General features: G+C 42.9%; 2 protein-coding genes across 2 annotated transcripts; one reads left to right on the top strand and one right to left on the bottom strand.

The window, feature by feature from the left end:
* Positions 1-692: 692 nt before the first annotated feature.
* Positions 693-6,321, top strand: LOC308657219 (ciliary microtubule-associated protein 3-like; the record flags this gene model as incomplete). Its single annotated transcript, XM_081308747.1, has 6 exons — positions 693-759; positions 943-1,082; positions 2,058-2,156; positions 2,876-3,003; positions 5,076-5,193; positions 6,236-6,321. 6 exons carry the CDS (start codon positions 693-695, stop codon positions 6,302-6,304), a joined length of 621 nt encoding a protein of 206 aa, XP_081164873.1. The 3' UTR covers positions 6,305-6,321.
* A 6,381-nt stretch (positions 6,322-12,702) lies between these two features.
* Positions 12,703-21,107, bottom strand: LOC308656758 (oviduct-specific glycoprotein-like; the record flags this gene model as incomplete). The annotated part of the gene is made up of 7 exons (XM_081308130.1): positions 12,703-12,919; positions 16,919-17,043; positions 17,491-17,656; positions 18,918-18,974; positions 19,907-20,111; positions 20,478-20,507; positions 21,083-21,107. The coding sequence occupies 7 exons, from the start codon at positions 21,105-21,107 to the stop codon at positions 12,703-12,705; spliced, it is 825 nt and encodes a 274-aa protein (XP_081164256.1).
* Positions 21,108-22,108: the final 1,001 nt, after the last annotated feature.

Below are 22,108 nucleotides of genomic sequence, written 5' to 3'. Positions count from 1 at the left end.
TTGATATGATCCTATCACCTTAATCCTTTCAGTATCCCTACAAAAAGGTAATATCAGTCCCAATTTAGAGATAAGCAAAAGGGGGTTTCAAATTAAATATTAAGCATTTCTATGATTCCACTGCACTCTACCTGTTCCACTCAGAGCCACCAATCTTTAATAAAAAGACTCATGATGGTCTCCATCTTCTCCACCCCACCTCACTTCACAATATTCCCAACCTCCTTCTCCATCCCCCCCAGGAAGGTAGGAGGGGCAACCTGATTGGAAGGGGCTGAAAACAGGTAAAAGGGCCTAAGAGGGACCTGGCAAGGAACTAGATCTCAGCTCAACGCTCCTGGCACTCCCCTGCCCACTCTCCTACCCCAACCTCGAACTTCCTTCCATCCTTGAAGTTCAGACTTGGGGTACTGAACCCCCTTTCTACCTCTTCAGCAGTGCGTTCCTCCTGACAGTTTCCAAACCCTTTGCCACCCCCCTTGCCCACTCAGCCCCTCCAGCTGGGCCCAGGTGCTGAACTCACTGCCCTCTGGGTTCTCTGCCCAGAGGTGCAGACTCTCACCTCCTGCTCAGCACTGCCACTTGCTGGCAGCCAGGATCCTGTGCCTCCACCCAACCTCCCCAGCTGGGGCCAGGCTAGTGCCTCTGTTCCCTTGGCTACTCAGTACACAGTGCTACAGGAGCTGTGAGAGATGTGCTCCAGCAGAGCTGGTGAGGAGGCATGCCCAGGAGTCCAGAGCACAGGGAAGGAAAAGGCTGGTGAGGCTGGAAGGCTGGAGGGGAAGGAAGTGCAGTGGCCCCTAGGCGGAGTTTGGTCTGTTTTTTTGTGAGAACTCCTTGGGGCCCAGGCCTCTATTCTACTGTCTGGACTCTCCTCTCCTCCACAGCTTGCAGAGACCCAGTGCCTTCCCTAACCTGGAGTTTGTCTTTCTTGATTTTCAGGGTTGCCGAGTAACTACTCCTTTGGATCATGCCAACCCAGGAGGCTCTTTCCTCACTTCTATCCCCCAAACCGGATGGGGAACAACTTTCTCCCTCTTAGGGGATTTCCTCACACAGGGCCTGGATGTTACATGACAGATGTGAGTATTCACTTTCCCTTTCAAGGATCTGTTTCCTGGATGTGGAAGGGAGACCCAAGTCCCCTGGAAAACAAATGCTAGGCTTTGTGATCTTCTGGGTCAGAGCATGAGAAAGTGCCTACTGGGCAACCAGCTGTCCCAGCCAATACAGAGAGTAAAGGACCATGTTTCCACCCAAGGCAAGCAAGCCTTGTCTCCATATGGTCCCACTCCCTCCCCACCTCAAAGGCTCTGAGCCAAGGCCAGCACCTTCCCACTGGTCCTACCTTAAGGCTGCCAGGTGCAACTGGAACAAGTTCAGACCTATGAGATTCAGAGGATGGAATTTATTAGAATGCACAAAGATGTCATTTATTCTACCTGTCCAACCACATCCCTCTTTTAATCAGCTTTTTCCTTGCTGCTACCAAAAGACCTGATAAGAACAATTTTAAGGAGAAAAAAATTATTTTGGGGTCATGGTTTCAGAGGTCTCAGCTTCATTCCTTGGGGCCTGAGGGGAGGCGGAACATCTGGTGGAAGAAAGCAGCTCAGAACATGAGGGTCAGGAAGCAGAGAGAAAGCTCTGCTCATAAGAACATAACACGAACCCCAAAGCACACCCCAGAGACCCACTTCCTCAAGGCACATTCTATCTGCCTAGAGTTGTCACCAAGTTAATCTCTATGCTGGGGAGGGGAATTAAAGTGCTGATTAGCTCAAGGCTGTTGGAACAAAATCATTTCACCTCTCAACTTTTCTGCATTTTCTCATACATGAGCTTTTGGGGGACATCTCACATCTAAACTATGACACAACCCCTTGCAAAATTACATGTATGATTTATGTGATTATTGCGTGGTATTGACCTTGAAGGAGTCAAGAGAGAAAGAGCAATGTCTTACAGAGTAGTTCAGATGAAGGCTTTTCACTGTGGTATTGATGTATTTCTTTACTCTTTCTCTCTTTTTATTCATATATTACTACTACTTGAAGTCCTATGGCTTGGCATACAACCTGACCAAGATTCCAACCAGTACAAAAGGATATACTCTTGGAGCCAGAACAGCTATGAGGTTTAAGCCAGTCAACAAGGTAAAATGCTGGGATTCTATGATGATCCATGGGACTGAATGAAAAGTTTGGCATTAGCTTTGCAGAAGTGTGTGTATATTGGGAAGAGCAAAAACAGTTCACTGAGAAAACAGTCCCAACAAAGGATTTTAGTGCTGAGATGCATGAGGTAAAAATATATATATATATCATTATCCTATCAGGTAAAAAACAGGTTCCAATGTTTCTATCCTTTTGTGAGATTGGATTTTAAGTCTAATCTTTAGTAAAGGATCCTAATCTCTTTCTCTCACTCTCTCCCTCCCTCTCCTTGTCTTTCTTTCTTTCTCTCATGAAGTGGGTGGGGATGGAACCCAGGGACTCACTAGGCAAGTACATCATCACTGAGCTACATCCTTGGACCAAGGATCCTAATCTCTGATTGGATGTTTACTTCCATGGAAACTCAAGGGACACTGGCTCTCAAAATTTCTCAGTGGGACCAGGGGCATAGTGACTGCAAAAGTTGTCTTGGTTCCCTACTCAGCCTAGGTTTATTACTACAACCTATACATCCAGCATGACTGACTCACATCTATGGCTTGGTTTTCTATCCATATAAGCCTATTTGTATATCTTGAAATGGCTGAACCATACCTGATCTATAAATAGGAAAAGGACAGTTGAGGGTTTTTGAAATGGAAGCATTTCTGTGTAGGTGTGTCTCCCTTTAACACATTGAATTTTTTTCTTGGTAACAGGAATCGACACTTCACCCAGGCAAGTACCAGAGAGTAGAAAATTGGAAGGAAAAAACAAAGCAAAGTTTTGTTCCATTTAATGTCTTGATGCCTCGATTTCAGAGCTATTCAAAAGACAATTTCCCTGGGTATGTCTCCTCTTTTCTCTAGTATAGTTCAACAAAAAGCAATAGAAAAAGAAGTCCATAAATCAGTGATTATAACAAAACCATCCCACTCAATAAGAAACCACCCATCTTTAAAGATTTAATCCTCTTATCTCCCAGGTCTCTGGCCTTGTGTAATTGCAAAATCACAGTTATTCATAAAGTCAGTATTTATCAAGATGCCAAATAGTTTGGGTTTGTTTGTTTATTTTTGTTTGTTTTGTTTTCCCAGTACTGGAGAATGAATCTCTGAGCCACATCTCCAGCCCCATTTACTTTTTTATTTTGAGACAGAATCTCACTAAGTCACCTAGGCTGACCCCAGACTCGAAGTCCTCCTGCCTCAGCCTCCTGAGTCCCTGATAGGACAGATCTGTGCCATGACACCTGGCTACTTTGTAGTTTGTACTTTGTAGGTTGCAAAGTTCTTGCAGTAAACCCACCTCACGAGGCTCTGAGCTTGGAGTCTAGAGTCCAAATAGATGAGAAGTAAATACACAAGGAAATACCAATAGTAGTAAAGACGGTGACTATGTAATTTATCTGTCCAACTGTGACACTTCTGAGAGTGAAAGGGAAGCAGCCATGAGCTGGGGCTGTTGTGGACAAACCAAAAAGTACAGTGACCGGGAAAGGGGCGATGAGAAACTTTAAACAAGACCATGATGTGAAGGTAGTGGGTGGTTAAGAAAGGATGCTCTGAGCACATCACACTTGATCTGATTTTTGAGTGACAAGATTGAGCCATCCCTGGGAAGATCTGAAGACAGCACACCCTGGGCAGAAGTGGTCGGAAGTGCAAAGGCTGTAAACTGGAAAAGAACTTGGTGTGAGGGAAAGAAGAAGAAGGCCAGTATGGCTAGAGGGCAGTGAGCAAAAGGAAGAGAGAGAGGGAGGAGAGGACTTTGTGGGTGAAGGGGCTTATTCTTAATGTGTTAGGAAACCACTCGGAATGTATGAAATTGCACAGCAAAGGGTCAGGGTCTTTCTTTTACTGATGAGAAGTCCAAAGATCATACAGTGAAAGTAACTTTTTCAAGTTTATGTTAAGAAAGTTGAAGTGTTGAATCTTGACCCCCATGTCCACCACAGTAGAATTAACACCAAAAATAAAGTTTTTTTAATTTTGTATTTTTTCTTTTCAGTTATACATAACTGTAGAATATATTTTGACATATAATAGATACATGGAGCATAACTTCCCGTTCTTCTGGTTGTGCATATATGCAGTTACAAAAGTTCATTCTTCCTGATGGCTGAATAATATTACATATGTATATATAACAGATTTTCTTTATCCATTCATCTGGTGAAGGGCATCTAGGTTGGCTCCATAGCTATTGTGAATTGAGCTGCTATAAACATTGATGTGTCCATGTCACTATATTATGCTGATTTTAAGTCTTTGAGGTATATGCCATGAGTGGGACAACTGGGTCAAATGGTGATTCCATTCGAAGTTTTCTGAGAAATCTCCATACTGCTTTCCAACATTCAGTGCCACCAGCAATGTATGAGTGTACCTTTCCCCCCACATCCTCACCAATATTTATTATTAATTGTATTCTTGATAATTGCCATTCTGACTAGAGAGAGATGAAATCTCAGTGTAGTTTTCAAAAGACACAAGTTTGAGGAACAAAGACAATTCTAAAATAATCCATGGCCAAGAAATTTAATTGGTTCCGCTTTGATGTCCCTAGATTGCAGATAGATTATTTCAACATTTTAACCACGAACTTTAAATAATAGAACTAATTTATCATTATCATAGATATCTTCCAGCAACACCTCTTTAGAGATCTTCTGGTGCCCAGCTCAGAACACTGAATTGTACAAATATTTTTTAAAAGCAGTCTATACCTTAGCTAATAAGAAATTCATTAACAAGCAAAAGCACCCCACGCTTGCCCAGCATTAAAAAGTTAATCAGTCCATTGCCTTCTCCCAAGAGGTTAAACCTACTTCAGTGATGGCCATGCTACCTACTAATGGAGTTCGTCCTATGCCACTGACTCATTCGACATGATGTTTGTATTTTTTTTTATTTCTAGCCCTGGTGCATACAACCCAGAGAAGAAGCCATTCCCAAAAGTTACTTGGCCAGTGAAATTTGGATCTCCAGACTGGGCTCAGGTTCCAAGTCTTCAGAAAAGAACTCTAAAAGCTGAGGTAATAAGATGGGATTTCTGTAGATCGCTCTGTCTAATATGTTCATATTTATCAAGGGTTAATAACCAGAAGCTTGTAAATGAAGTTCATGGTCCCCTGAAATTATATGCACAGTTTTGTGTGCATAGAAATATTAGGATCCTTTTGAGAGAGTTACATAGTTTCATTAGATTTTTAACAGTGTATAGGACTGATTTAAAGACATGTTTTCTTATTTGTTCCTCAAGTCATCTTTTGGAGTAGATTCAGGAGAAATATCCCTTTAAGACAATGGATGATACTGGAACCAGGAAGATTGATTCATACAAGTTCTACAACTGGAATACAGATGTTTTGACTCCTGATGCAGTGCTCTTTCTGACATAACACTTCAGTGTTAAATGATTGGAGGGTTATAGAGCACTCTGGTTAAGAGCACAGACTCTGGGGATAATACTGCCTGAGTTCAAATACCAGCTCCTGTGTAGACTAGCTATGTGATCTTAGGCAAGTCCTTTAACTTTTCTAAGCATCTGTTTTCTTACCTTTAAAATGAAATAATAACAGAGTTGATCTGATATGGTTGTAAAGATTAATAATGGAGAGAATGTAGAAAAGCATTTAAAGCTTCTGTCCATGTTAGCTATCATACTTCTTGAAGTACCCTTCTTTCCTAGTGGAATTTAGGATTAATTCTGCAAATATTTATATTTGTGGAATTAATATAATTGTGCTAAGGCATATAGGTAACATTAATAATTAATATAACATATTAATATAATTGTGCTAAGGCATGCAGGTAACATTCAAGAATTAGACATATAATCCATGTCTTCAAGAAGCCAAACAACTTTTTTTTATCATAGTAAGATTATAAATGGTTGATGTGCACATATATTGAGAAAATGTCTAAGGCTGGATTACTAGAAACTGGGGTTTACCTGGGCCACACAGCTAGAATGCATGCTTCTATTTTGCATGCAAGGTCCTGGGTTCAATCCCCAGTGCCACACACACACAGGAAGGCAGAGGATTCTCATTAGAACATTGTCTTTCATTGCAGCTGTCCACAGACAAAGAATTTAGAAAGCATCGGAACCGAGTTGCTTACTTAAGCCTGTTTTACGATTGAGAAGTGATCACTTCCTTCACATGCTTCTCCTGATCACAGACTCTTCAGAATAGAGGACAGAGCTGCTCTTGGTCTGCATCACCACGGCCCTCATGTCTTTCAGCCCTGGGCCCAGAACGTGTTAAGGGGCTCACAGCTGAGATTTGTGAGCATAAAAACTGGTTCTAGTGTTCTGTCTCCTGCTGTTGGTTTATGATCTGGGGGTTCCTGGTGGGTGTTCAGGTGGATGGTTTCATTTGAGTGAAAGACTCTTGGGCCCTTGCCCTTTATTCACAATTCCCAGGACCAGCCTTATATGTTCTACAACTAGCTCTGGTAATATGTAGCTGTTGGCCTACATGTATCAAGAGCTTGGATGGGATGTGGGCTTGCTAGACATGGAGGATGCTTAAATGTGGGTTAAATCATTCCTGATTTAGGAGTTCTTCCAAGCTTTAGTGTGGAGTAGGAAGACCCTGAGTTGGCTGCCTTTCCCAGACTAACATAAAACACAGAGAACCAAAAATTCCCCCCTCCCACTACATCATCTATTTAATCTGCTATTCAACATATGTATTGAGGTCATGACTCCATGTCAGTCAGTGGTAGGCACTGGAACATATTGGGATTCAACTTACACTAATCTACTAGTACCTTGAGGCTGGCCAGAAGTCTGAGACCTCCCCAGGTTGACTGCCCTTCAGTCTGGACAAGGACCTCTGGAGCCTAATAGCTAGCCCAAGGGTATAAAGATCACAAAGCAGCAGCCATGTATAAAGTACTTACCCACACACCCTGGTCTGGTAGGTAGGCTTCTTAATTTTCAACATTAACTCTCCAGACTGTAATTTATTCACGATTGTCATTAAGTGTGGTCTACTTTATCTTTTTTTTTCCCCCAGTGGGAGATACTGGGAATTGAACCCATGGGCTCTTTACCAGTGAGCTACATCCCCCACCCTTTTTGTTTTATTTTGAGACAAGTTCTCACAAAGTTGCTGAGGTTGGCCTTGAACTTACAATCTTCCTGTCTCAGCCTTCCCAAGTCACTGGGATTACAGATATGTGCCACCACACCAAGATTTCTAGCTTATTTTTTAATGAGTAGGTCCTTTTGTATCACTTACCTCTTAGTAATTATCCCCAAAACTCTGAAAGGGTCTGGATTTCAAAGAGTGAAAAGCTGATAGTGGCCACAGAAAAGTTCCAGCCCACTACAACCCTGAGAGCCACCCCACAGCAAGTGTTAGCTGGAGAAAAGGATATACAAAAACCTCCTGGTGGATGACCTTGGAGAAGCCGAATTCCAGAACAGCCATAGTGTTCTGAAATCACAAAGGGTGAGGGTCAGAAATGTCTCTATAGGAAACCAAATTGGAATGTTAAGGATACCTGAGGCTTCAACATCTTTTAATCTGATGATTGGATTATTTCTCTTAACCTGTGGAGAAGAGTTGACTTGAGAGTCAGGATGAAATCTTAACCCCCCTCCCACATGCTTCCCTCCTTTTCTCCTGTGGATCCATATATTTACATGCAGGTGGATTCAGAGACACTAATTTAGCACTTGTCATTGTTTCTGATCCAAGATCTTTTGCCCCTTCTTAGGAATTTATTGACAGCAGGTGGAACGTCTTTCCCACTGCTTGGTCCATAGGCTCAAAGCTTTTCCCAGGGAAGGAAACTCTCTTTCCTAAAATAGTAATCTGGGGCTGGGGGTGTAGTTCAGTGGTGGAGCACTTGCCTAGCATGGGCAAGGCCCTGGGTTCAATCCCCAGTGCCCCCCACACTCATACAAAGAAAGAAAGAAAGTAAAAAACACATCCTGTTAAATAATAAAAATAGTAATCTGACTTGATCAAAAATAAATTGTAATAGAACCTCAATTAATATTCAGGGTCTCCAAAAATGCTAAACTGTTTACAAGTGGCACAAATACTTAAGAAAAAAATATCATGAGACCTGGAAGTGTAGCTCAGTAGGAGAGTGCTTACCTAGCATGTGCAAGTGTGGGGATCTCCAGGACCCCAAAAGGAAATAAATAAATAAATAAAACCAGTACCAAAGACAAAACATAGTGGGCCATATGTATTTTATATCTGGATTTGTTCAAGAGGCTTACAAGATTTTGGGGGGTTCATTTAGTAAAATCATAGTGAAGTAGAGTTTCCAATGTAACAGAGATTGATATAACATAGAGACTGCATGAAATCCTGGAGGATGTAGCTTGACATGCAGCAGAAGAGAATCTGTGACAAAGTGGAATTTAATGGCCAATTGCAGCAGGATTATAACCATGCACATGTACTAGTAGAGATTCATACTCGGCAAAAATTTGGAAATCGATTTAAATCACATTAAAGTCTTCCAGTGTGTTTCATGTGCTCTGTGACATGTTAAACAGCATATTATTAAATAATAAATTATATTTAATCATATTTTTATGGCTTGAGGAAAAAGTAAGTAATAATGAGGTTAGTCTGCCCTTCCTCTGTGCACATTTAAAAGCTCAAACCGCAGGTCTTGTCCCTGCGGAATGCAGGCATCAGAGCCAGAATTGTAATTTATTCAGTCTTCGTACCTCATAGTGTAGTCCTAAGCGTTGTCCTGGCCAAGCCACTTAGTGCCTTCGTCAGCGTGGGGGACTTTTGGTCTTCCATGCAGGCATCTGTGTTCCACTTCAGAATGTGTGGCTCCGTAGGTGTGGGGTGAAGAAGGGAAAGAGCACATCACCGACCAATGTCACATTGGAAGAGAAAGAACTGAAATGGGCGGAAAACTAGGAAGAAATGGGAAGGAGATGGAGAAGAGGACATCATGGAAACGACATTAATCTCACATGTTCTTTAGAGAAAATCTCGTCTCATAAAGTGAAGAGACAAATTTATGAGACAAGACAAATTTACAAATTGATGTCAGGCTACAGACGCGTGCCATTCTGGCTAACCTGTACCCACAGGTTATTTGGGGAAAACAGTGCACTCAGATGCACCCAGGTAGTTCTTCCCTCTTGGGGCTTTGGCAAACACTGCTTGCCAGTCATTCTGCTTTCAGCACAGGATTCAAGTAAGCACAATCAATTCAAGTTGGAAGGGAGATCAGATTATTTGAAATTCTTCTCTAGCTATTTATGAGAGCAGAATAGAATTTAGTATTACTTTGGGGTTATGGAAAAGATGGTGTTTTAAAACCTGAAAGGGAAATGCAGATCATTTTTTATTTCCTAAGTAAATATTCTATAGACATCGATCGGCTTATACTCCCAGCAATGAGAAACCAAGGTTTAGGGACTCCAGAGAAGAGTATCACAGTGACTTAGAGCATGAAAGAATCTCCCCTGGGGATATAGCTCAGTTGGTAGAGTACCTGCCTCACATGTACAAGGACCTGGGTTTGATCCCCAGCACCAAAAAAAAAAAAAAAAAAAAAAATCCCCTGGTGCATTTTAAGCCCCATTAGTTAATTTATGGTAAGCCTAGGAGTTGCCTCCCACGTGAAAGGGCCAGATAACTCTGCTTCAGAGACTGGGCACCAGCTGAGGGGTTAGAACCACTTAGCAGGAAGGCTCTCCACAGGTGGGAAACCTTTAACCAACCTTTCTGCAGGGATCCCCTTGCCTTTCCAGTGGTCCATGGCACATTCCTGGGGAAGGCAACACACCTTTGTTCATCAACAGTGTCTGATGCATTTGATGACCAAAGTCTAGCAATTGTCCCCCCAAAGAAAGCCTTAATCCATAAGCAAGACTCTCCCCAAACCCTACCATCTCCCCTCTGCATAAGACTCAAGGCTTTCCTTTCTTACACGATTGAACTAATGTGTGTCACCTTGATCTGTGAATCCTATGTGCGGTCATTCACCTATCAGCACAGGATTCAAGTAAACACTATTCAGGTTGGAAGGGAGATCCAATTATTTGAAATCCTAGACTTTTTAATTCCTTCTCTATCTATTTGTAAGAGTATAATAGAATTTACTATTGCTTTGGGGTTATGTGCAGAGGACTGTTGTGTCCCGTGGATATGTCCCAGATACCAAGGTAGTTACAGGTGACATGCTAGTGAAGTTGAGGAGCCCAGAACAAGAGCCAACAGAATCACCAGGGCATTTCCTCATGGATAACTAAGGAGTAAGATATGATAACGGTGGGAAATTCGTGATGCCAAGTAGAGCCATGTGGTCCTGCTTCCTGGAGAAAAAGACTAACTGTGGGTTGTTAGAGCATGGGGGTCTCAGAAACAGGGATCTGTAGGACCACAGGAATCAGGTGAGTAGTTCTGCTGTTTTGTCGATAATAGTTTCTATGATCATACAGCTTTTTTTTTTTCAAAATAAATTGCTAATAATGAGGTTGCCATTATAAGTATTTTCTATGATCTTGAGTCTCATTCCTCCCCACAGTGACTATCGTCTCACCATAGTGACAATTTAAAGGGACCATAACCTTATGCCAGGGCCACCAAGTTCCCAAACCTCTTTGTCATTGAAGGTTAACTTCCCTAATGTTATATCCACTTAACTATTTGGGATGCTCTCCACCACATAGTCTAGGAATCTCTGCTCTAGGACTTGGAGATTCCAAGGGACCCAGTGCATTCCCCAGTGTCTACAGTTTCATGGGCTGTAGTGCTCCCTCTGCTGGCAGATGCTATGAGAAGCATCCTGGGGTGTCCTATTTTTTAGCTGCTTCTTCAAGCCCCTCCAGCATTTCCTGGTAGATTCCAGTGGCTGTCTTCATTGTCTGTTTCCTATAGTAAGTAACTTTTGCGCTATTTTCAGCACCCAGCAATCCTCCCTATTTTATAAAAATACCCCCCAGTATACAAATATTACAGGTTTTGATAAAGCATAACTTGGAACAAAGAGGTACCAAGAGTCAAGTCAGAATTAATGGTAATCCCCAAAGAAGAGGGGACCAGGAACTTTAGGCAGAATTCCTTTTCCTGCTAAGCCTTTGTGTGTAGCAGGACTAAGGTCTCTCCTGCCTCAGGGCCTTTGCTGATATGGTTTCAACTTCCTCAGAACACCCTTCTCCTTGCTGTCTGTGTGGTTGGTTCCTTTTCATTCATATCACAACTTAAATATCACTTCCCCTGTTGGGAGTCGCCCTGGCTCCAAAGACTAACTTCCCCATCCCCCAAGAAGAGCTGCCCAATGGTGAGCCCTGTGGCTCACATGATCCTTACCCACCAATCAGACTAGCCCTGCTGGCTCACATGATCCTTACCCACCAATCAGACTAGCCCTGCTGACTCACATGATCCTTACCCACCAATCAGACTAGCCCTGTGGCTCACATGATCCTTACCCACCAATCAGAAAGCACCCCATGCCAACTGTCAAACCGTTCAACCATTAAACTCTCATAACTTTCAAACCACCCTCGGCTCTATAAATATGCAGAGCTGTTCCTCAATAAACGGGCATTTTCTCCTATGGCGAGCCTTGTTCATTTTTTCATCCCCTGAGAAGACTTCCCTGACCATCTTATTTGCTTCCATCCTAGCTCTTCTCACAATTTGAAAATACTTGAGACTCTTTTGGGGTTTGTTTTGGTCTGTATCCTTGTTATACTGTAAGGTCCATAAGGGTGGAGAGCATGTTTGTCTAGTTCACTGCTCTGTCTACAGTGTGTGCACAGTGCTTGGACTGGATCATGGTAGGTGCTCAGGAAGGACTTTCTCCAAGGATTGATTAACATAATGAATGGTTTCTTCTTTCCAACCCAAGGATATCTTCCTTGGTGTTATGCTTTAGATGTGAGGTGTCCCCCAAAAGCTTCCATGTGAGACAATGCAATAAGGGTTAGTGGTGAAATGATTGGGTTATGAGGGCTTTAATCCAGTCAGTGCATTAATGTCCTGATAGGGATTAACTGGATGGTAACTGTAGGCAGGTAGGGTGTGGCTAGAGGAACTGGGTTCCTGGGGGCATGGCTTTTGGGTTTATATTTGTTCTTGTTGAGCACATGCTTATGCGCTCTCTCTCTCTCTCTCTCTCTCTCTCTCTCTCTCTCTCTCTCTCCTTCTCCCCCCCCCTTCCTGGTGCCACGTCCTCAACTGCTTTCCTCTGCCACATTCTTCCACCACAATGTTCTGCCTCACCTCTGGCCCTAAGATTGGAGTCAGACATCTATGGGCTAAGACCTCTGAAACTGTGAGTTTCCAAATAACTTTTCCTCTTTTAATTGTTCTTGTCAGGTCTTTTAGTCACTGCAGCAACATAGCGGACTAAAATACTTGGGTTCCTGCAGATACTTGTGTGCTTCTGATAAATTCTCCTGGGACTTAGAGCTAAGAGAGTGTGTTTCTGTTGCTAGCAACTTCCATATACCTTAATCAGTGCGCTGTCTGAAGGCAATACCCTTCACCATCACCAGGAAACTCACCTCTCAGAAAATCCACTAAGCCTCAAGCTTCTCAAAAAATCTCACAGAGCTGGGGCTCCATCCTCAAGTTACTCAGGATGGCAAATTGCTGCTTGTCTTCAGTTGGACTTCCCCAGAACTCTGAATATTCAATGTCCAGGTTCATGCCATCAAATCCATCTTGATGAAGGAAGTCAATGGCAGAGCTGATGACAGTCTTGCAGTCAGCAGTGGTGGAGACTATGTTGGTGAATCCAGGCAAAGGTGGTCTGTGTTAACATCAGCAGACCCCAGAATCCTCCCACACCAGGTCTGATATTAATTTTTATTATGTATTTTTTAGTCCCTCCTGGAATTTTGCAGTTAAAATAAGAGAATTAAAAAGTATTAATGTAAAAGTATTAATGTAAAGTATTAATGTGGTTATAGTTTTAAAATTTTAGCAGTATTTTTGACATTTATTTATAACATCAAAGAATCATGTACTAAAGTCAATATATCCCTAAAAGTGATATGTGTCAGGGGTCAGTGGGTCAGGTATTGTATTTCTTTGATTCTTAGTATTCATTTTTATACAACTGTTTCCAAAATTAATATGCAACTTGCAACCTATACATACATTTAATGAAAAACTCTTGCCCCCAAAGAATGAACTATTCAATTTATCCTGAATCCTATATCCAAAGGTGTCTTAATATCCAGAAATTTAGTTCCTCTGACATAATCAACAATTTTATAGCCTGTAAACACATATTTAAGCATAGTAAATCTGTGATGGATGTTTTGCAAACTTGGTCACAACCTCCCTAATTGATCCCTTTTATTTAAGCTCATGTATTTAGTAACTAGTAAGCATTTTCTTTTTACATATAAACAAACTGACCAATACAAATGGGGTAACTTAAAAAGAGTGGAAAAGATGCTATTTGGAGTTTGGGACAATTAACTGGCAAAGATTTTCTTATGTGATGGGCAAGATGACGAAAAGCTATACTGATAAAGTAGAGAAGTCTTCAGGTAGAAAAAAATGCAGATACCATAGATGAGAATCAGCTGCTTAGCTTAGTGGGCACTGCCAGGAAGTTCACTTGGCTATTACAGTGAGTCTTTAGAAGACTCAGCTGCAACTTGTTTTAACATCACATTGCTACCTCTGGAGAACTAGGGAGGAGAAGAGGAAGAAGAGCAAGTTAGGTTTTTATATCAAATAATTTCATGCTCTCTGATTTTAGAATAATTATGGGAATGCATTACTTCAATAATTTTTTAAAATATTTTTAGTTGTCAATGGGTCTTTTTTACTTATTTATTTATTCATTCATTTATTTATTTATATTTGGTGCTGAAGATTGAACCCAGGCCTCACACATGCCAGGCAAGCACTTTACTACTGAGCCACAACCCCAGCCCCTACTTTAATAATTTTTTAAAATATTTTTTTTAGTTGTTGATGGACTTTTATTTTTATTTATTTGTACATGGTGCTGAGAATTGAACCCAGTGCCTCACGCATGCTAGGCAAGTGAGCTGCCGCTGAGCCACCACCCCAGTCTCACTTTAATAATTTTTAAAGTAACTTCCCAGGAGGATCGCAAGTTCAAAGCCAACCTCAGCAACGGTGAGGCCCTAAGCTACTCAGTAATACCCTGTCTCTAAATAAAATATAAAATAGAGCTGGGGATGCGGCTCAGTGGTTGATTGCCCCTGAGTTCAATCCCCAGTCCCCCCCCCCAAAAAAAAAGATACTTTGGTGTACAGAAATGCAGATAATCCATCCCAAGATCTTCCTGGGAAATTAGTAGTCTGACCAAGTATATAAAATTGTCCTCAAGATCCAAAATATTCTCATGTCTTACTACTTGTTTAACACCTAAGATAAGGTTGTTTATTCCCTTAGGGAAAGCCTCCCATGCCCCCTTCATTTCACAGTAAACCAAAAATTGGCCTAGAAACCTCTTTGATCTCCTGAAAGAGAATTTATCATTCATCTCCTCCTTCCATCACTGTGAGAACCCAGTAGCCTGACTGGCATGAGCTCACGTACCCCTTGACATAATGGGAAAAGGAAAATAGAATACCATTTAAGGAAATCCAATAGGTTGAAAAAAGAAAAACAGTCAGGCATGATGGCATAAACCTATAATCCCAGCAATTCAGGAGGCTGAGGCAGGAGGATCACAAGTTCCAATCCAGACTCAGCAATTTAGCAAGATCCTCAGCAACTTAGCAACTTGGTCTGAAAAAAAAAGTATAAAGAACTGGGAATGTAGCTCAGTGGTTAAACAACCCTGGGTTCAATCCCCAGTACCAAAATAAATAATGAATAAATATTAAAATTAAAAATAAATAAAAATTTTAATATATATATATATTCCTTGCTGTTTTCACTAATATATTTTTCTTGAAGAGCCTTACCATCAATTTGTTAAATTAAAATACATGTACATGAATATATCTCCATCCACACCCTATATTTGTCTGTTTTCTGTTACTATAGCAAAATATTTGAAGCTGGATATTTACAAAGAAAAGAACTTTGTTTTGCTCACCTATCCAGAGGCTAAAAGTTGAAGATAGAGTGGCCACATTGAATAAGCCTCTGGTTAGAGCCTAATGGAGACATGACAGGAATATAGGCAAGAGAGAACAGTCTCTTAATAAGACAGGAAGTGAAAGAGAGGCTAGTATCCCAAAAGAAATATGTTAATAGTTTCCAAAGACTGCCCACCAGTGACCTAAATTCTCCTGCTAGGTCTCACCTCTTAAAGATTTCACCACCTCTTAACATTACCACACTGAGGACCATAAAACCCTGGGCAACATACTTAAACCATATTCAAAACATAGGACATTCCTTTGAGATTTTCAATATATTAGTGTTTAATATATAAGAGCTGACATATTTATAATATTCAGTTTTCTCACCCAGAGACAAATTTTTTTATGAATTGTAAAATCTACAAAGAAAAGAAATTTATGTATCTTGTTGACTCTGAGCCCCAGAATGTAGAGAACACCTGGGAAATAATAGATCCTCGAAAAATATTTGCTGATTCCTTATCAGGCTTAGGTTAAAGGTTTATGAATCAAGAAAACATTTCTATGTTCTGAAAATATTTATTTGCTTCCAAATGTTTGATAAAGCCAACTGACTCTGCTTGTTCTGGGGGACTGGACACAGGTCCCTTGCCTTTCCTCCCACACTGAAACAGCTCTCTCTAGTGCAATCACAATCAGAAACACCACATCCTCTCTTTTTCTGAATCTGTTTCCTCATTTGTAAATACATTATTGTTGAGATTCAAGAAAATTTGCGCACAGCCAGCTTGTTCAGAAAGATTTATGTGCTATTCATGTTTACCTTTCTAACTTTTGCCATGGAGATCTGATCTGAAAACTCTGTGTGACTAGGAATTCCTGTTGGGGGCTTTGTGGCTCATGGCTGTCAGCTCTTCTGCCCTCTGTTGCCAGCATTTGCTGCATTGTGTTTTTTTTTTTTATACCTCTGCTCTGGGGAAGATGGGGTGGGGCCCATGGCATTCTCTCCCAGATCCAGCAATGGGCCATGCAGAAGATTCTACCGATGATAATGTTGTCGTGGGCCAGTACTACAGCATCTCCCCGTGATCTTCTAAAGAAAGCCCAAGGTATGTGTAATGGAGCTGACTCTTGTCCTCACCTATGCTCCTCAGCCCACCCCAAACCTCACAGACACCAGGGCAGGTACATGGCAAGCTCAGGGACAGTGCTTGTTATGATTTAGATATTAGGTGTCCCTCTAAAGATCTTGTGTGAGACCAGGCAAGAAAGTACAGAGATACAATGATTGGGTTATAAAAGGTTTAACCAAATCAGTGCGTTAATCCCCAGATAGGGATTAACTTGGTGGTAACAGGGTATGGCTGCAGGAAGTGGGTCCCAGGGGTATGTCTTTGGGGTTTATATTTTGTCCTGGTGAGGAGCACGCTCTCTCTCTCTGCTCCCTGGTGTGATGTCTTACGCTGCTTTCCTCCACCACACCTTTCCACCATGATATTCTGCCTCACTTTGAGCCCCCCCAAAATGGAGCCAGCTGTCTATAAATTAAGACCTCTGAAACCGTGAGCCCCGAAATAAACGTTTCCTCCTCTACATTGTTCTTGTCAAGTCTTTTTGGTCACAGCAGCAAAAAAAAAAAAGTGCTGACTGAAACAGTGCTTGAGCAGCTCTGGGTTCTGGGCTCAAGATGCCCCCTTCCCTCTACTGTCTTTCCCACGACACCCACTCACCTCCCTAGAAGGTTTACATCATAAGATGTTTGGATGATGTGTGGGGCACCAGACACTGCAGCAGAGAGCAGCAGCCTCGGACGATGGGTGAGCAGGGCCTCCTTCTGGAAGGCACTGAGGAGCTCCTGGGAAGAAAGAACCATACAGAACAGTCCTATAAAGAAAGCATCATCCAGGAAACATTGACTGAGCTCCTTGAGCACCATCAGGGGACACCATGGTGAGGCAGAAACAGGCCCTGCCCACAGCGGGTGAGGAAGAAAGATGAGCCAGCAAGTAGGGATTTGCCAGAGGGAGGCAAATAAACTGCCTGAGGGAGACCAGGAGACTGCACCCAGAAGGCATCACCTAGGCTAGAGGACTGGAGCAAGAACCCCACACAGACAGAGAAAAGAGCAACCACAGGACCCCTGCTCAGCAGCAAGTTGGCCCAGTAGCTCCAGTGTGATGGCAATAGAAGAACATTCTGGTTCTTCTCTCCTGCCCCTGGCCCGGCCTTGTGCTCCCACGAGCCCAAATATGATCAAAAGTAGAACCGTTTCTGGATTCTGGAGCTTCCAAACTAGACTTACTTCAATTAAGATAAGAAACTTCCATCGGTCATGCGTGGGGCTGTTCCTCAGTCCAGGGTATAAGAAGAAAAGGTCGAGACCATCAAAGTTGTGTGTCCTCAGGAGGGATATAGCTGAATTAATAAACTTTTCACGGTTGCCGAATGTGTGCAGCATAGAGGTGAACCTGCAGGGAGAGCAGGGCTGAGGCAACACAGCCACCTTCAGGGCCCCTTGCAAGTTTGCCTGCTGCCAAGGCGCTTGGCCTCTCCCTCCTGTCTCCCCAGTAACTACTCCATTCCCTGTGCTGGACCTAGCATTGACATTCTTTCTTGGACTGGATTGGAGAGGAAACATAAGCCAATGGCCCGCACTTCCAGAAGGATCAGTGAGCTCATTTGGGCCTGGGCTGCATAAATTGGCACAAGAGGTCAGGGATCTGATAAGGGGTTTCTGGTCCTTGGCCCTTTTCTTCATTTACTTAATTGATTTTTTTTTTCTATTTTAGTTTGTTTTCTCTTCCAAAGTGAAGATACTTTGGGGAAAAATTAGAACTACTTAAGCTGAATTTCAAGCAATTCTAGGAGTGCTCTGTGGATAATGATTAGAAAATAACCAGACTCAGAGATAGATGGGCCTGGATTCCATTGTCTGCTTGCCACCTCTCAGCTGGGTGCTCTCTGACAGACACTTGGGAGAAATCTGGCAAGTTCCTTAATACCTGGGCCTCTTCTTTTTCTGCTGTCTTGGAATACCAACAACCATTTCATAAGTTTCTCCCTGGTGGCCATGAGGTAATGTGTACAGTTCTCAGCCCAGCATCTGGCATATGGCACGTGTTCGAGTAGGAAAGGAAAAGCCTGGTTTCAGGCTGAACCAGTTGTTAGCTCACACCTGAAATCCTTTCTCCTTCATATCTGAATATTCCTAGCAAGGGGCAACCTCACACATTCTAGGCCACCAGCTCTGTCTCTAAAAGTCCTGCCCCCAGGCCTCAGTCATCTCCACATTGCCTCATGGAGGGTGCAGGGTCGACCAGAGCTCTAAGACGGGTGCTTTATTTTTTCTCAAACACTGCCCTTTGTGGTGGATACCACTGGCTCCATTTATAAAGTGAGGAACCCCAGGCCCTGGGAGGGTTGGGTTTATACTTCTTGTCCTGAATAAAACTCCTCTCCTCAGAAACAAGCAAGACCCCTGCTTCTTTTGGAGGCTGAGGGTTCTTTGTGAGTACACTTTTTTGTCTCTCATTTCCTTTCACTTCCTTTCTCACCAACTGCTGGAACTTCCAGCAATTGGCCCTCCATGGGCCCTTGAATCCAGGGTCAGATCAGGACTTGGGGAGGTGTCTGCACTAGCTTTCTGGTCCTCACATTCAAGCTGGCTCCCACGCACGTCTAGCCCCCTGGCTCCACCTTCCAGAGAAGATGATGACAGCAGGGTCTCACCTCAATGTGCCAAAGTTCCACCCTCCGATGGACAGCAGTGTTTTCAGCTCCCTGTTCCTAGGATGTGAAAGAGAGGGTTACTATGCTTGGTCCTCACACCAGCAGGAAGCTACAGTTGTATTGGTTTTTCTTCACTCAATGGAATAACAACAGGAAATGAGGAATGGGAGACAGGGAAGGAGAAAGAAGAGCATAGGATCAGGGAGGAAAGGAAAAGAGGAATTTGCAATTAACCCAAGGGTCATCACAGCCTCACAACTTCAAGGCCACACAAAGTTCACCAAAATCCCTATGTCCCATAATGTTTCCAGAACAAAAAGAAAGAGTAGTCTGAAATGTTTCTCTTCACTTCTTTTCTTACCTGACAAATATTTATTGAGCAATGACTTTGTGCCACTGACTGAAAGCTCCTTACTTTCAGGAAGTTTGCAACCCTGCCCATCTACGGCCATCAATGCAGTAACAAACCTTCCCTTGGGCAGGGAAAGAACCCAGAAGTTCTGGGAGGGGAGTACTTAAGCAAGCACTTACTGAGCACCAACTCAGTGCAGGTACTGACCTAACTGACTGACTGGGAGACCTAGAGATAAAGGAGGCACTGCTCCTACCCTTGAAGAACTTGCAGCTTGGGGTTTACAGGTGACAAATGGTAATAAAGACACTAAACATTTGTTGAGCATTTGCAATGTCCATGCCCGCTTTGAATCACTTTAATATCTGAAATCCTCACAACTGGACTCAAAGGGTGAGTGGGGGTTTGCTAGGCAGAGAGGAGAGAGATCATGTTCCAGGGGGAGACAACAGCAACTAGCAAGGCAAGGAGGCTAGAAGGAGCTCAAGGTCTTCCGGTAACAGGGAATTCTTAGATTGGGAATGCTTGAGGATAGGGCTGGAACAACCAGAAGAAAGAGAGCAACTGGAAGAATGGGCTTAATTCCCTTATATCTATAAAGTCTGAAAATACAACCCCACCTCCAATATGAACATACCTCTCCTTGAGTTTGTTGAACTGTGGGTAGAGAATTTTTTCATCTTGGAGAGTCTCGGGAACAATCTGATTGTTTCTCATTGAGGCAAAGGCAAATATCAGGTGGGTGCAGAGAAAGGGGTCCAGGTCACGGGGGAAGGTGGAGGCAGATTCAGGGCGTCCAGGTGCCCAGTTGGTGAAATAACATACCAGCTTGTAGGCAGCACCTGATCAGGGACAGCATGCATTAGTTGGCAGAGATCAAGGGAGGGGGCAGGGCCAAGAGGCCACTCTCCCCATCCACATGCCCCAAAGCTTTTTGAGGTCCCGTCCCTTCCCCACTACTCAAGTTCTGGGAGTGGGGAGATGAGTTGTGAAGTCCTGTTCTGAATGGACCCTCAGGTCTGGATGCTGACACAACAGTGAGCAACATAAACTGCAGGTGATCAAACTTCCTCTGCAGAGCTGCATGGAATCAGTAATCCCCCATCTAGGTATCTGGGCAGGATGGGGCTGCAAGGGACACTCAGGGCAGATGACTTAACAGCCAGAGAATCTCCTTGGCTCTGGAGGGGAGAACACGATTTTCTTACCTTTCTGGTGTTTCATTACAAGAAACAGAGCTGCAGGAAAGAAAGAGTCACACACAGATTTGTGTACACATCCAGAGTGGGATGCCCTACATACCATCCAGTCAGCAAGTGCCCCCACCAACAGGGCACCATGTCCAGATGCAGATGCACACATGGGGACACACACACCATTCACACATTTCCTCTCCTCTGAGGTTGAGCCAGTGGAGCTAGATCTACATTCCTCTTCTAATAAAAAGTACTGTACACACACACTTTGCACAGAGACAAGGAGTTAGACGTCCCAGTGAAAGCTCTAAGCCAGTGGATGGAAAGTAGAAGGTACTGGTATCCTGGCTCTTCCCTCAGAGATTCTGATTTAATTGAGCCAAAGTGGAACTCAGGTTTTAAAACGCCAAATATACAACCAGGTTGGAGAACCACTACTTCCATCCTCCCCCCTCCCGGTTATCTCTGACCCTTCACTATATTCCAACCCATCTCTATCTAATCCAGGCCCCCAGAGTCCCAGGCTGGCTGCTCTACTGAGCACTGAAGAGACAACAACACATGAAGGCTGGTAACTCCTGGACTGAGTGACATTGCTGGAAACTGTCAATACTCACCAACCCATAGCCACAACTTCCCCATCTCGGTTTAACAGCTGTGAGGCCAAAGTTTGGGCCCATTTATAGGAGCTAGCTGTAGCCCTAAACAGGCCAAGTACACACACATACACACACACACCAGGATCAATGATTTATGAGAGTCAGAGTGAGCCCAGAACCTCCTGTCCTCCCTCTCCAGAATAGCTGTGGATCTTGGAGCCAACAAAGTCGCAGCCCTTGGCTGATACAAACTGAATGTCCACCATGGGCAATGGCAAGGGTAGGGCAGCATTCCTGAGCTCTTCCTGGTTCTCAGTTTCACTTCCTGGTATTTGGCCCCAAGTGGACCGAGTATGGTAGAGAAACACTGTATGAAAATAGTTAAGTCTACTGTTACAAGTTTATTGGTTGGGGAAACAGTGTGATATAAACTTTAAAAATTCAGCTTGGACTCAGACTTTTGAATCCAAGACTTGAATCTCACTGTCACTGTTTAGAAGTTTCATAATCATGGACAAGTTACTTAGCCTCTGTGAGATTCAGTTTATAAAATGGAGGTAACAGCTCATACTAATCTTACAGGGTTTATAGAGATTAAAGAAGTAATGCATGAAAATTGTTAGTTCAGTGCTTTGCACTCAAGGGCTCAATAAATGGTTTCTATTATTAGGGATGTCAAAAGGGTTACCCAAAAGAGCTGGATTCTCAAACTCAGATGTTGACACTCACCAGGCAGGTCATGTAAACATGTCAAATGGAGCACTCTTTACATTATTAGAATAGCAGCTGAACCCAGAGACAAACATCTACAGACATGAAGCCTCTTAGGAGACAATGGAGATAAGTATGAATAGGAGCAACTCTGAGCAGCTCGAAATGGTTGTCCTGCAGGGAAATGGGCTCAGGATTGATAGATCCTTTGATTTCTCCACAGAAGACAAAAACCTGCATTTGTAGGAATCAACAGTGTTTGAGCTAGTATATGGGTCAGTAATGAGCATGTATCATGAATCTCAAGAGGATGCTAAATATAAAAAAAAATCT

This window comes from Spermophilus citellus (genome assembly GCF_964194105.1).
Source record: "Spermophilus citellus genome assembly, chromosome: 9".
Taxonomy (NCBI): Eukaryota; Metazoa; Chordata; class Mammalia; order Rodentia; family Sciuridae; genus Spermophilus; species Spermophilus citellus.
Note: the sequence above shows the minus strand (reverse complement) of the source record. Positions and strands in the feature narration are given on the sequence as shown.